Genomic DNA, 15,954 nt, shown 5'->3' with positions numbered 1-15,954 from the left:
AGACAACGAAAGCAAACACCATGGAAGAAAAATACATTAACTGGCAGAAAAGGGCCATTATTCTAGTCAAAAGTACATGGTGAAATGGTGGAAGCCGTGAGGTTTATTGCCCGGCTCCTTCAAAGAGGCTTTCTTCTTAGATTCTATGATCATTAACAAGAGTCCCAGCTGCATCCAGAAGAAAAGACCAGAATCCAGAAGAATGTGACCTTGGGCAAGAATAGGGTCAGGGGACAGTTTTGGAATTAATCTTTAACCCCATCTGGTGCAACTTTGATAGGTCTTGACATTAGTTGGTTACAAATTAACCTAAGAAAAAGAACAACAGAGTCTAATTTTCCCCCCAAGAGGGCATCTCTGAACCCTTCAATCTCTATTACATTCTTTACCTGTACTTACTCAGATACTTCATGTTTGTTCAAAAGCTCTGAGAGGTCATGATTATGGGGAAGAACACTGAGGATAATAGACCCAATATCAAACCATAAAGAACAGGACAGGGATGGAGCCATAACCAGCCAGCCTTGCTAAATGCTGGGAGCCTGTGCATATTTGTACTGGGTTATGTCAGATTACTCCTCATTTATTGTCCAAAGAAGGCCTACCACCAAATAAAACTGAATACGGCATAATACCGCACAGATTTTGCCAGAAAAATATGTAAAAGTGCCGGCAAGGCAGGGTAAAGAGGATGGAACAATAGGTATGTGGATTCTGAAGAGCAATTTGATAGTGGACCTGATAGCCTGAGAACAATGTATGAGAGTTCACCTCTCTACTCTGTTCTCTTCCCCTCTCTCTCTCTCTCTCTCTCTCTCTCTCTCTCTCTCTCTCTCTCTCTCTCTGATTGGTTCTTCTTAGTTATAAATGACAGTAGAATCAATTTTGCTGAAATTATGTAAGTGTGGAATATATCTTATTCTATATATATATAATTAGAACCTCATTCTTGTGGTGGGCACAATTATGGAATTCACTTAGGTATTTTTATATGTGTTCATAGGGAAATTATGTTGGATTTATTCTATTGTCTTTCCTATTCCTATCCCCTCTCCCTTCCTCTCGTTTCCCTTTGTCTACCCCCATGAACTTCTCTTCTTCTTTTATCCCCCTTTATTGTGGTTTAGCTTTGACATATCAGGGGAAACATTCAACCTTTGGGTTTTTTGGGGGATTGGCTTATTTCACTTAGTATGGTAGTCTTCAAACCCATCAATTTACCTGAAAAGTTCATAAAGTCATTCTTATTTATGGATGAGTAATATTCCACTGTGTATATAGACCACAATTTCTTTATCCATTCATCTATTGAAGGGCACCTTTGTTGGTTCCATAGCTTAGCTATTGTGAATTGTGCTGCTATAACCATTGATGTGGCTGTACCACTGTAGTATGCTGACTTTAAATCCTTTGGATATATGCGGAAGAGTGGGATAATTGAATCAAATACTGGTTCCATTCCTAGTTTTTCGCCAGACTGCTTTCCAGAGGGGTTTCACCAATTTACAAAACTCTTAAACCACAAGAAATAAAATTTAAAAAACAATAAATGGGATAGCATCAAACTAAAAGCCTTCTTCACAGCAAAGAAAACCATCTAGAGCATGAAAATAAGAGTATTTAAACAATATGTATATTACAGTATGATATGTATAAATAACATTATACCCAATGAAGAGAAATTTAAAAGAGTATTATTTCAGGGACAGAGTATGACAAATATGTTTTAGAAGACTTCAGAGAGCAAACTACCCATGGGGCAAGGACGCTATAGTAAAACCCTATTTGAAATAGTGATATGAATTCAAACCCTTACCTAAGGATTATACCAGTCATGCAAGAAGAATTTGATGATAGAAAATCACTTATATAATCATTTATATAGGGCAGAGAGAGGAAGGGGCTGGGACAAGACATAGAGTCCCCAAGGGCACACCCCCAAGGACAAGCTCCCTCTAACTAGATTCCATCTCCTGCATTTTCCACCACCTCCCAGTAATCCATTCAGCTATAAAATTCTCAATGGATAAATCAACTCATGAGATTAGGGCACATGATCTAATGACTCTGAAGGCCCTACCTCTGAACACTATTGCATCAGGGACCAAGTCTTTAACACCTGAGTCTTGGGGGATGATTCACATCCAAACCATAACAATGCAAAATAATGTGACTACTAGAGAGAGGTTTTTGACAATATCTAGAAAAAATAAATATATTAACTTATCCTTTGACCTAATAACTCCTCTTTAATAATTTATCCTATAGCTCTACTTCCAAAACTATTATATTATATATGCACAAGCTTGCACTTGGCATTGTGATTTGTGAAAGCAATTATTGTAAAGTATCTAAATGTCCAAGCAGAGTGGGTTGGCTGAATAAACCATGGTAAATACATAAAATTTGAATAATGTTGTGTTACTCAGTTTCTTGTTACTACAGCAAATAACTAAGATAATCAACCATACAAAGGGAAAAGTTTTCTTTTGACTCACAGTTGTGGAAGTTTCAGTCCATGATTCTTAGCTCTGTCACTTTGGGATCTCTGGGGCCACAGGACATCATGGTAGGAGCTGGTGGTGAGAAAAACTGCTCCCCTCACGGTCAGGGAACAAAAGACAGAAAGATGAAAGGGGCCCGGGTGGCACAATCCATGTCAAGCACACCTCTCCAGTGACCTAAAGACCCCCTCTATACCTACTTCTTAAAGCTTCCACCACCTCCCAATAGCAGCACCCTGAGAGGCAAGCCTTTAATACATGGGCTTCTGGGGGCCATTCAAGGTCCAAACCAGATCAGATGGATAACCATAAAAACAGCCAAGGATAAAATTCCTATCAACTGATGAGTGATTTCCAGAAGATATTCATAGAAAAAAAGGCAAAGTGAAAAGAATATTTTGTATATTTTTTGTGTAAGAAAGAAGAAAAATAAGAAAAAAAAATTACATACAAATGGCTTTCTACTTATGGTGGTTTAACTTAGATTTTTCAACTTTATGATGACATAAAGCAATATGTATTCAGTAGAAACCATACATACCTTAGATTTTGAGTTTTGATCCTTTCCTGAGCTAGTAGAATAAAGCATGATACTCTCTCCCAATGCTGGTTCTAATGCTGAGGTAAAGCACTCACTCAGCTCTGTGATCTCTGCAGGGTAAATGACAGATACTATTGGGTCCTGTGTTTCAAGCTGAATATTGAATAGGTTAGATGCTGTGAATGCATTTTTGTTTGCAATATTTTCTACTTATGATGGGTTTATCAGGAGGTAGCCCCATCATAAGTTGAGAAGCATCTGTACACATGTGCCTGTTTTTACAAGAAGAAATAGGAATGACAAACGAAGAATCAGTGGAATTGGTTATCTGTAACAGGTAGGGATGGGGTCGAAAGGATGTGGGAAGGAGTGACTTTCACTGTATATACCCCTCTGCATAGTTCCGTCTGACACAAGGGTATAATGTTCTACCTATTCAAATAATAAAATCAAAGAACAGGGAAAAACTCGAAAACTGATACATATGAGCCCACTTGCATTTCAAATAAATACCATAATCACAGTGAAAGAGAAAAAGAGAAAAATCTAATCCAGGTAGCTGTGAACACAAAATTTGTATATCCTCAGTCTGATGTAAGGTGGAGGTGGGGAGCAAGTGGGAGAATTAAAACAGACATGGAAAGCTTTGTAATCTGGATTTTGTTTTGTTTTGTTTTTTAGTGATATAAGCAAAGCAATCTTGAAAACATTTTGCATACATTACAGTGTTGACTAAGTGTGCTGTGGTTCAGAGCCTGTGTTTTCATTGTAGGAGAAAGAGCCTACAATTCTGGAAGACGAGAAAGAACACAGGGTTCAGGGTTAGATTCCAGTTAGAGGTGTCCATGTGAACTCATTACTTCCTCAGTGTGTGTGTGTGTGTGTGTGTGTGTGTGTGTGTGTGTGTGTGTGCTCATGTATACACGGATGAAAGTGTTCTTCCCAGGTATCACATCTGGAGCCCACAATGTCCACCTGTCCCTCATTGGTGATGTTTTGATCACAATTCTGTGTGTGTGCCTGCATGTGCATGTGTGTTGTATTGTAAGTGCGCACATATGCCTATTATTCAAGGATATGTTGTTTTAAAGAACTAAGAAGCAAGAATGTTTCAGAAGCGATGAACACATCCTGAATCTTGGTCTCTACTATAATTTCCTGCTGAAATGACCTAGAATTTCTCAGGAAAAAAATATGTGATAAAGGACAAAGTAGATACAAATGAGCTTGGACTATCTTGTCATATCAGAAAATAAGAACATAGTCCCAAAATGTGAGGGTTATGTCAGAAATATGCTGGAAAAACTTGAAGGAACTCCCACTGGATAGCTCTAGGATAATTTGAGCACCAATATAACTAAATATGAGAGTGAATGTGAAACCACTATGAAAGACTAGGAATAACTGAGTCCTTGCCAGTATGTATGTATGTGTATATATACACACACATGCATGCCCACATGTATGTATGTAGGTATATAGAGAGGAAAAAAAGAACCTCATCCACCCCAGCATACCGAGAGAAGATTGGAAACAAAGAAGGGAGATAACTTTCTAAATCTTTATAATCATCATAATAAATATTATATCAAACTAGGATCATTAAGGAAAAATTTCAATGAAGAACAGGATATTTGCAAGGTTTCTAATCATCTCTCTACAAAATGCTTACTAGTTATGGCAGGGGAGAAATACTATTATATAGTAAAGAAATTAGACATCACCTTGACCAATTGGTTAATACTAACATCACCAATGAGGGGCAGAGGGACATCATGTTTCTCCCTATTCAATATTCTGGAGAGAACACATCAGTTATGCAGTATTAGGACAGAGAATTAAAAAACAAAACCCAATGATGAGTTAACATAATAAACATGAAATAAAAATACCCTGCTAAAGATGGGGAGGGGACTGTATTTTTTTAAAATGTCAGTGTGAACAAAGAATAAAAATCTTTCAGATTGAAAGATGCTAAAGGTTCATGACAATTAACTGCAATCCCTGATTTTAAACTGGGTCTTGTACTAGAAGGAAGGAAAATAATGTAAGACATTGGTAGAACTGCTGACAAAATTGGAATACAGGCTGAAGTCTAGACAAAAGTATTGCTAACTCTGTTACAATTGGTAAGAAAATATTCTTTGGAAAATACACAGTGATATATTTAGTGTGAAAGGCCAATTACCCAATGTGATCACCCAGTGTATGTATGTGCACTTGTATAATATGTATTTACATGAACATATACATGCATGCATGCATACAGAGAGAGAAGGAACCAAATGATAAAATAAGGAGGGTAAAATATTAAGAGAGACAAATCTCAGTAAAGAAAATGTATGGGATTTGTGTTTATGTATATGTGTGCTTACTATTTTTACTTTTGCAATCTTTTTTTAAGTCTGAAATTATTTCCAAGTAGAAAGTTTAAATAAAATGTACCCAAACAAGAAACTAACAAAACATGCTGAATTTGATTCCAAACCAGCCTATTTTTTTTTAACCCTTAAATAACTATGACAAAATGCAAAGATCTGTTTCTTTGGGGAAAGTTTTCCTTCTCTTTTTTTCTAAACATTGCTTAATCTGAAAGTTCAGAAGAAAATAAATGAGGTTTCATCATGCAAGTTCACTGTTTTTATTTCATTTTTTGGATCTTGTTCTGCCCTAGGTACTGGCTGAGATCCACCAAAACTTCAATCGATTTTTCTTTCTTAAGGAAATGAATAGAGTCCTTTGATTTTTGCAGAACTCCAGGGCAAACATATCCTCCTACCATTAAACCATTTTGTATCAAAGGAGTCTAAGCAGTGTCTGCCCAGACTTTACCAGAGACTTTAGTCCTCCCCTAAACACCCCGGACCCCGGGCAGTGTTTTCTGTTGCCCCCTTAGCAACTATGGAAACAGTTCACAGTTCACATCAGCCCTGCAGCAAGATTCCCACTAACATCAGCAGTGGGTACAGGCTCCAGGTCAGCATTCCTGCTGGGAGTCCCCAAACAGGGCAGCAGACTCAGGGAAAACTTTCCATTTTACTTCTAGAAACTGTATCCATCACTCCAAATTTTCAGCACACAGATCCTTTTTTTTTTTTTTTTTGGTCAATAAACAATTTGCAGATACTCAATATTTTACTGAGATAACAGTTTTTAGTTTTAGTTTGCTGCTATTGCTTTGGTATAACATTTAAATCAAGAGTTGCAAAGTCACTGCCAGTTGAAGAAATGCAGTCCTAAACTCCTCTCTTGGACTCAAATGTTCTCTAAAGCAGGAAGCTGTTTTGTATACCTCTGCATCCCCAGAATGAGGGCAAGCCTTGGACAAGTTAGTGCTCAACCAAGTATTGTGTGAATGAATGACAGGTGATACAGAATGATCAAACAGGAGAAACCAAATGCCTTGTGAAACAGAATTAGCTAAAGGTGGGTGATATCTCTCACTCAGATATGGTGGGCTGAGATTTTTCGTTCGTTGGTTTTGTTTTTTGACTCATTCATGTCACTGATATAATCCACTATAAATCTATATTTTTCTTCTAGTTGTTGTTATTATGGCAGGACAGTCAGGCAAGAAAGGATCAGGACCTAAATCTGGGTGGCTTGGTAGATGTGTTACATTGAAAAGGTCACTAGATGAGGTTTCAGTTAGCTCCGATTGGTAGAATCAGGCAGGTATCACAGGCACAGAGAAAAAAATTAAACCCAAGGAGTCAGCCAAGACTGTAATAAGTAGACAAAAACCAGTCCAGTCAAATGAGAACCCATGACCTAAACCTCTAGGAGCAAAAACAGATCACATTAGGCAACAGAGGAACCATGAAATCATAAACCTAGGTCAGACACCTTTTTTCTTCTACCTGGGTTGAGTGAATTGATTTGACTCTGCTACTCTACATCTGGTGGTAAAAGGACAGGCTGAGCCCTACAGCTGACACTTCCTCCTGATCAAGCCAAGGGCAGAGAGTTAAGTCCTGGACAGATAATCTCGAGTCATCTACTCTCTTCTAAGACATGGTCATGCCTAGGATGGCAAGAGAAATTTGGCCCATATTTCTGATTCTCTACCTTCTGTTGACCCACATTGTCTAAGGTTTGTACAAACGGACATTAGTTCAAGCTTTGGTTTCAAATCTGCCTTCTACCTTGAACCAAGAATACTTTCTTATGCCTAACCGACTTCTTGGTGCCTTTCTCCCAGCACTGGCATTTTCATATTTAAGGGCATAATAAATACAGGTCTGTTATGTTTCACAAGGGACTAAAAAGGTACAGGACAAACATAGTACCTGTGAAGCATCAATTGTATTCAAGTGATGTACATGTGTGTATGTAACAGAATTTGAGTGGATTTGCAAAAAACAAAACAAAAAAATTATGCAACTAGAAATAAATGCCACGATCAGTGCTCCTGTTCCAATCACTCTGCATTTACTCTTCTCCAGGGCTAGGGCAGCTGTGGTGGAGGAGATGAGCAGCTCTGCCTAGAGCTGCACACACCAGTCCTCCCACGGTGAAGAAGCTAGAAGCACCTAGTCAGGCTCCTCGATTTTCACAAAGTGTTTTCTGACATCATGTTCCTAAGGTCTGAGCATCTCATCCTGGGTGGCAAATACAGGAGAAGATCAAAAAAATTGTAAGCTGTCACCAGAGGTTAGAATCTGTGACCACATGAAGACTTTATTGGAAAGGTACCCCTAAAACCACAATCTCTAGCTTTGGCTGCTAGCAGCATGATTTTAGAATCTCAGGTCCATACTTATGTCTAAGAAGCTTTGAAATAGCACCAGTTCTAATAAAAGAGGTAAAGATTTGTGTGAGGAAAGGTAATAAACAGGAGTGGAAGAAAAGGCTTAATTAACCTTATAAAGGAAAAAGGTATCTATAGCTAGCAGAAGGAAAAAATAGAATATGGTTGGAGAGCCCAGAAAGCTCAAGCCACTCCGGCTTCCATTTATCACATTACTGGCTTGTTCTTGCCAAACTTGCCCAATATCCTTTTCAAACTTAGGGACTCACCTCCTCCTCTGCCTAACTGGTATTCGTGCCACAAAGACTCCTAATAATTGATATAATTATCATATTCCAGGAACCTTGTGGTAGGAGGTGCTGGGGGCAAGATAACATTAGAAAGGTAAGAGAGGCAGAGCAGTTGGCCTTCCTGCCCGTGAAGTTGAGATCAACTATGTCTGCCAAATATATTCTTCTCAAATGGCATACATCCATATATAACACGGATAAGAATCGCTTACTCTGTCATTCTACCTATTTTAACTTTTTTTTTTTTTTTAATGGGAAATTGTTTGACATTTCCAAGCCTTGATCTCTAGTACTTGGGACATAATAATCCCCTGGGGAGCCTACTTAAAAGACAGGGGGAAAGGATGTCACGCTCAGAAGATCTGATTCAGAAGTTGGCACTTGACCCTGGGAATCCCTTCTTTGCATAAGCTCCCCATTGTTGCTGGTGCTGGTGATTTTGACATCTTTGGGGTATTTGAAACTGAAGGAAAATCTTCAGTGTCTGAAGTGTGCCCTTAGTACCAGCAGGTGGCTCCATAACATCTTAAATCAGGGACTTTGCTGCTCAATGATATTTTCTAGGGGTGGAAAGTAGGGTAGGAAGAGTTGCAGCCTGAAGTGGGAGAAGGAATAAATGGGCATTGAAACAAACTCTATAATCATCACTTGTTAGTAGCTCCTCTCAAAAATGTTATACCAATGTGATGGTATTGCTAATGGAAATTTTCTTTAAAATATAGCAGAAAAACTTCATGTACAAATCATTTAAAAGACACAATCGTTTTTAGGGTCTTCCTGAGCACTGTGCTTTCAAATATGGTAGAAAGGATCTTCTGACCAGCCTCTGCACCATTCACCCTAGCGACGTTAGGCAATCTCAGTTATGAGCCATAAACACCAGGTGGGCATGAGGTAATATCCACATCACTACTTCCTGTTAAGCTACTACTGCTCTTACCCAGATTCTCAGGGACACACCACCTGGATAAAATCAGGGAATGTGTCACAGTAACAATGACAAAACAACAGTCTCTGGCTCTAGCCCTGAGCAACAAAATTACTGGATCCCAGCATCCCAAATGCTTCCTGGATGGGAATGTGTGCAGGGTCTCCAGTGTATAATGTGTTCACAAGTCAGTGTGCCTTAGCACGGCCTTTACCTTGGAGTTTCCTGAAGGTCCCCTTCAGGAATTATGTCACTCTTCCTGGGGGTAATTACTACTGCTGTCATGTCCCCAAGCACCACCCATGTTGGAGCCATTTCTTCATTCTACCCTATCACCATTTTTTAATTTGAACTAGGAGAAGGAAACTGGGGTTAACTAAGAATAGACTCTGATGAGATGAAGCTACAAAACAAATCAGTTAAAATTCCATCTCATCTTTCATAACCTGGCACCTCATTTCAATTCCTTACCCTCACCCCACCCCACAGCCAGGAATAAAATAGTGTGGATGAGACATCACTGTGGAATTGAAAGCATCATAAAGCTTCACTCAGTTCCAGCCAATGTCCCTGGACCGAATGTGCCTGGGTCCTGATTCTGTTTGGGGTCTGTTCCGGCCCATCTAGAACACAATCAGGAGATAAGACTTATATAGGGTCTCTGCTCTAGGGTCAAAGACAGCCCCAACCTCAGCATCACTAACTTAATATACTTCCTTTGAGGACCTTTGAGACCTGCAATCAAGTAAAATCCAGGCCAGCTTATCCTGCCAACCAGACTTGCCTGAACGGTAAGCTGTTTGGGTACTTGCTTTAGGACCCTTATTATTCATTTATGGCATGAATTCAAACAAAACAAGCCAGTTTTAAAACATAGACTCTTCAATGAATAATGTAGCCTCTAAGGAGTTGGTAAATGCTAATGCTCCAATCAACTCTTTGGGAATCCAGTAAGGTCATCAACCAATAGAGGTAACAAACCAGAAAAAAATATATTTGAATGCATTTATAGAAATGAATTTGATTGTATATAATACAAGCAGATGAGTGACAAATATATGAAAAAATGTTCAACATCTTTAGCAATTAGAGAAATGCAAATAAAAACTACTCTAAGATTTTATCTCACTACAGTCAGAATGGCAGCTATTAAGTATACAAACAACAAAAAGTGTTGGCAAGGATGTGGGGAAAAGGTCCACTCATACATTATTGGTGGGACTGCAAATTGGTGCAGTCAATATGGAAAGCAGTATGGAGAATCTTTGGAAAACTGAGAATGGAACCACCATTTGACTCTCCTCAATCTATACCCAAAGGACTTTGAAACAGCATACTACAGGGACACAGCCACATCGATGTTTATAGAGCACAATTCACAATCCACACAATAAACTGTGGAACCAATCTAGATGCTCTTCAGTAGATGAATGGATAAAGAAAATGTGGCATATTTACATAATGGAATATTACTTAGCATTAAAAAAGAATAAAATCATGGCATCAAGTAAATAGTTGGAGCTGGAGAATATAACGCTAAGTGAAATGAGCCAACCCCCCAAAATCAAATGCCAAACGATTTCTCTGATTTAAGGATGCTGATTCATAATATGCTGGGGGGGGGATTAAATGAACTCTAGATAGGTCAAAGGGGAAAGGGGGAAGGAGAGGAAGAGAAGGGCCATAGGGGTAGGAAAGACGGTGGAATGCGATGGCCATCATTACCCTAAGTACATGTAAGAAGACATGAAGGATGTGACTCTATTTTGCGTACAACCAGAGATATGAAAAATTGTGCTCTATATGTATAATATGAATTGTAATGCATTCTGCTGTCATATATAACAAATTAAAATTTTAAAAAATTTTTAAAAATTAATTTTAAAAAGTGAGTGAACAGTTTGATGAAGGTTTCAAATGATGAAACTTCATTTCAGGCTGCACTCAGGTCCTAGAATTGTGGGCCCTTGGAAGTGATGAGAGAGGGAAGCACCAGAGTGAAAGAAGACCACTCAGCTGGTGTCAGGCCCTTCACATGCTTTCTCACATCTTTTTCACAGATAATTAATTTCAATGATTTACCTGAAAGACTCTTGTCTCCTTGACCATTTCCCATTCTATAGGACAATCCCACCTAAAGTAAAATGTGAATCCCTTTACTCCCCTTCACAATGGTCCCTTTTGTCATAGAAAAGGAAAAAGGCCAAACTCTTTAATCAATTTGGTCATAAACACCCTCTGTGTGGTTTATAGTAATAACAGGTAACATACACTCACAAGTCCTTGGCATAGCAGGGGAGACACTTGGAGTCATGGCTCTCCCATGAATTAGCTGTGAGATCTTGGGCAGGGTTACGTGGCCTGTAAGCCCTGGAATAGCACCAGTGCTTAACTCACAGGGCTTTTGTGAAGGGGAAAAGAGAGTAGAAGTGTTATCCCTTGTGCCGCTCTAGCATGCTCTCTGTTTCTTGCATCTGCTGCTGATTGTCCTAGCTTTGCCTCGGTTTTCTCAGCTCCATCTCCCTTTCCCACAGCATAGTGCACCACCTATTTTTCCATGATCAGAAGCTTTTCTCAGAATTCAAGACCTAGTTTGAATGCCTTCTCCTCTAGCTCTTCCCCCATCAAAATGTACACCTCTAGATTATCTTCATATGTCTTGTTCTCTATTTATTTTGCTGTACATTGCAATTGGAAATTCACATATTTGACTCTCATTTCTATTGGCTTATAGATCTGAGGATAATTTAACTTTCCTTCCATTCTTAGCACCAACCAGCATAATATGTACATGCCAAACACTCCATTTTGTTGCAATTATTCATTAACATCAAATTGCTTTAAAATTTCACTCCTCTTATTAATATATTTCTTCTCTCATTGACATTGTTTATGGTATAGTAGACAAAAATATTAACTATTCAAATTCTAAATACTAATTTTATTTTAAAATATTTTCTTGAACATCTGTGGTACAGTAGTAAAATCCCATTAATATGTTAATTTTCATTATATAATGTGACAGAGAAATTATTCTCTTAGAGATTGTTAGTCTGGATTTTTAAATATATATTATTTGTTGTTGGTAGACATTTATTTACTTATTTATTTGCATGCAGTGCTGAGAATTGAACCCAGTGCCTCCCACATGCCAGGCAAGTGCCTACCGCTAAGCCCCAGCCTCTGCTCATTAGTCTGAATTTTTAATGTACATTTATTTTTAATTACAAAAGTTATATATAACTTTGAAACCTTGGAAAAGGGAGAAACCTTGGAAAAGGGAGAAGAAGCTGTGGATACCCTCATCTATCAAATTGAGCTCATTCTCAAAGTATAGTCTGATCCAGCCGCATCAGCATCAGCTGGAATCTTGTTAGAAATGCAGACTATCCAGGGCATTTCATGCCTATTTAAGAAAAATGTGATTAATTTGGACCTTTAATTTTGAAAAACACTGCTTTTAGGTAATACCTAAAGCCCAGCAGAGCATGTCTCAAGAGCACCTCTCTCCTTCCAATAAATATTTTTTGAGCACCTCTATATGCCAACTATTATACTAGATGCTCTTTTCATCTTCAAGATTCTTTCCAGGACTGACTCAGGAAGAGTGTTGGCCTCCTTTTGAACTGTTTCTTGGTCAAATCAAATAGGTTAGCTCCTAATTTCAGAGAGGTGCAAACCAGCTCATTCTGAGGGAGTTCCACTTCTCTTCGTTTCTAGTTTTCACTCAGTAATGCCTTTTAAGTCTCCAGAGTTTGATGCTATCTTATATGCTCCCTCCTTCCGTTAACAGCTGAAAAATGCAAGGGAAAAAAGGCTTTAAGATAAGCATTTCACAGTTGAGGTTAAATAACACATTTGTTTGCCTTATGCGGCTTCCATATATTTTGTGTTTGGGAATTTTGTATCTATCTATCTAAATATATATATATATATATATATATATATATATATATATATAGAGAGAGAGAGAGAGAGAGAGAGAAAGAGAGAGAGAGAGAGAGAGAGAGAGAGAGAGAGAGAGAGAGTCAGATATAATATATCTACAGATCTGTACAAGAGCCTGCAGTCTTCCCTTTGGGTGATTTCAGGCCTTTGTTTTCTCTTCCCTCAAGGTTCTCCTGAGTCACTGAGAATCTGCCTGACCAAGGCTCTCCAAAGCCCTACTATCAAGACCAGGATGCTTTTCTTAATTTGCTTGTTTGCCAAAATGTCTCTGTGACTTTCGGTATGCAAAGTTCTCATATCGGTAGAGACTGTAAAGACCCCATCATAAATAAGTTTGAAGTAATAGGGACACTGCAGAAAGCAGGGGAACACATTTGTATGTCTACAGACCTTCCGGCTACAGGGCCCCATTCCAAAATGAAATTTGCAAATAGTTCTAGTGCATGACCTGCTCCCGGACTATTTAATCTGTTAAGGGAAGCATACCAGCAATCCTCCTTGCCTTCGGGTACTGTGAGGAGAAAATGGGACAAATAATTTAAAAGAAGGTTCAAACAACCGAGCAATACAAATGTGAAATATCATTTATTTCTTCATCCATAAAGTGGGAATCCTAGTGCAGATCGGCTGCTAAGTATTGTGTAGGAGAATCTTAATAATGTAATGCTTGAAACACAAACCATCCTTGATATTTTCATCTAAATATGAGATATAGCATCTTTCTCGGCTTCTTGGGCCTCTGAGACTCCCCTATTTCTGCTGCTACTGTGATTTACAGAAATGTAATACTTTGTGGGTAATTGTCACCAACTCGAATGTGTGCGCGGGGGGGGGGGGTAGGATGTAGAGAAACATTTGTGGTCTCGTTGAACACCTGAGTGCTGGCGGTGTGAAAGGCTGAAGAAGACCTGAGGACCCACTGCCCAAAGCCTGCAAATCTCCACGTCCGCAGTAGCTGCGGAGGCAGCGGTCTACACTCAGGAAAGCAGGAGTAGCGGAGGGCGGAGACCTGGGAGCCAGGGAGGTGTGGAAGCCGGAGGGAGGGGCAGCCCAGAGGGCGCCGGCCAATCGGAGCGCGCTGCGCCAGCGGCCAATCACGGGCCGCGTAGCTTGGCAAATCTGCCCGGCAGTGCGGGCGGGGCCGCCGGGAGTCGGGGTGCCGCCGGTTACTCTTGTGAGTGCCTTTCAGGAAGCCACAGGGCAGGCGGCGTCCGCGCTGAGGACCCGGGAGCGAGTAGCAGGCAGGCCCCGTTTATGCACAGCCCAGTGACATACACCGAAGCATAAATCCGGCTAGCGATGGAGCGCCCGGGGGCGCCCATGTGTGCAGACCCCTAGGCATGTCAGCATGCCGTGTGGGCACCTGTCGTGTGAGTAGCTCCGGGCGTGGCTGCTCCTGGGACCTTCCTTTTCTATGATTTATTTCTAGGGGCCTACCGCCCCTCTCTCTAGAGGGGAACGTAAGAAGTTTAACGGAGCTGGGACTGAGAAGATTAAAGGAGTGGAACAGAGAAAGGGCCGAAAGGGTGGGGACTGTGGGCGCTGGGGGTAGAGAACCGGTTCTTTGACCCCTCTCCCAGCCAGAAAGGCATTTTGGAAAGACTGGCGTGACAAAAGTGGCCCTGAAATGTCTAGAGAGCTGGAACAGTGAGTAAGTGTCACTGGGCTGAACCTGGCCAATTTGTGATCCAAAGGGATGCTAGCAGTTAGAAAGGCAAGGAGGAAACTCAGGATGGGGACCATCTGTTCCCCCAACCCCAGCGGGACAAAGACCGCTTCAGACGTCTGCAATGCCGACTGGATGGCCTCGCTCCCCCCTCACCTCCACAACGTCCCCCTTTCCAATCTGGCAATCCCAGGTATTCTTCTATTCCTACTTGTTCACACTGTGTTGAATTCTGCCATTTTAGTGTTAATGGGTTGGGTTGCTTTTCCATTGTGCTGAGAAAATAATTGTCAGTGACCCCTTTTATTCCAAACCCAAAACTTAACACTGAAGCAGCTGCTGTAAAGAGATTTAAGAACACTGCATCATTGGCAAAGAGGACTCATGAGAAAGGAGGCACTGTTGTTTTTGTTGGTTTTGTTTTTGATAGCCTCATTCTATGAATATTAACCTTAATGTTGGGGCCAGGGGATGTGTGGGGTGCACTTACTTGAATCACTAAAAGAAAAAAGGAGAAATCAAGGGTAACGATTAAAAAGTCATCAACAATTTTAGATCTGGATCAAAATTAAAACTGAAAAATATTTCCTTTCTCATATTAGAGAAGCAAATAACAACAACAACAAAAACAAAAAAAAACCAGATAAACATTACAGAATAGGTTTAGAATCAGGACTGAGTATAAAGACACATATTTGTGTTCTTGTTGTTTTTGGAAAGGCCAGAAATAGGGACTGCAAGCTATCATCACAGGTAGTCATTAGGTGTGATGAGGTGGTGGTGTTTGAAGCTTTGTCTATATATACACAGGTGTCTGCCTGACTGATCAAGAACTGCAGTCTTGAAAAGCACTTCTGCTCCAGCTACTGTGCCTCTGCTGGGGGTTTTATACCTTGACATTAGTCTCATTAGACTTTTTAAATGTGTTCTTTTCCTTCCACTGAAGAGGATATTAAACATGGTTTCTAGGGACAGATGTTTAGACCACAGTGAACTTGGCCTAGTGTGCTGAGCAAAGTCCAACAGTGCTGATAACTTGGAAAACATTCAAGGAGCAAAGGATGGACTACTGCCATTTTTTTCTCCCACTTGGAGTCATAACAATTAAAGTTCACCTCTAGACTACCAGGCAGACTATCAAGCATTCTCTGGAGCAGTCTGCCTTTTTGGTGGCTGAAAACATGACCTCATGCAACCCTAATTTGTGCTTTCTATGCATGAGGAAGAACAGTGCTAACTTCACATCCAGGCTCGTTGCACACCTCGTTTTCTGGAGGTCTTCCAGGTTCGATGTCTTCATGGGTCCTTCCTGCTTTTGAGCAAGGAG

General features: G+C 40.0%; 1 protein-coding gene across 2 annotated transcripts in view; it reads left to right on the top strand.

Annotated features, from left to right (window-relative positions):
* Positions 1-14,098: 14,098 nt before the first annotated feature.
* The window catches only part of Plcxd2 (phosphatidylinositol specific phospholipase C X domain containing 2), a 46,186-nt gene continuing 44,330 nt past the window's right edge, over positions 14,099-15,954 (top strand). Inside the window, exon 1 of one of the 2 annotated variants that reach the window (XM_078044259.1) lies at positions 14,099-14,331. In XM_078044259.1, the coding sequence (XP_077900385.1) occupies positions 14,310-14,331 (22 nt within the window). In that variant the 5' untranslated portion in view covers positions 14,099-14,309. Of the gene's footprint in view, positions 14,821-15,954 lie in introns of both variants that reach the window. The other variant, XM_005340978.5, reaches the window with a different exon arrangement.

Source organism: Ictidomys tridecemlineatus, chromosome 3 (genome assembly GCF_052094955.1).
Source record: "Ictidomys tridecemlineatus isolate mIctTri1 chromosome 3, mIctTri1.hap1, whole genome shotgun sequence".
NCBI lineage: Eukaryota > Metazoa > Chordata > Mammalia > Rodentia > Sciuridae > Ictidomys > Ictidomys tridecemlineatus.
Note: the sequence above shows the minus strand (reverse complement) of the source record. Positions and strands in the feature narration are given on the sequence as shown.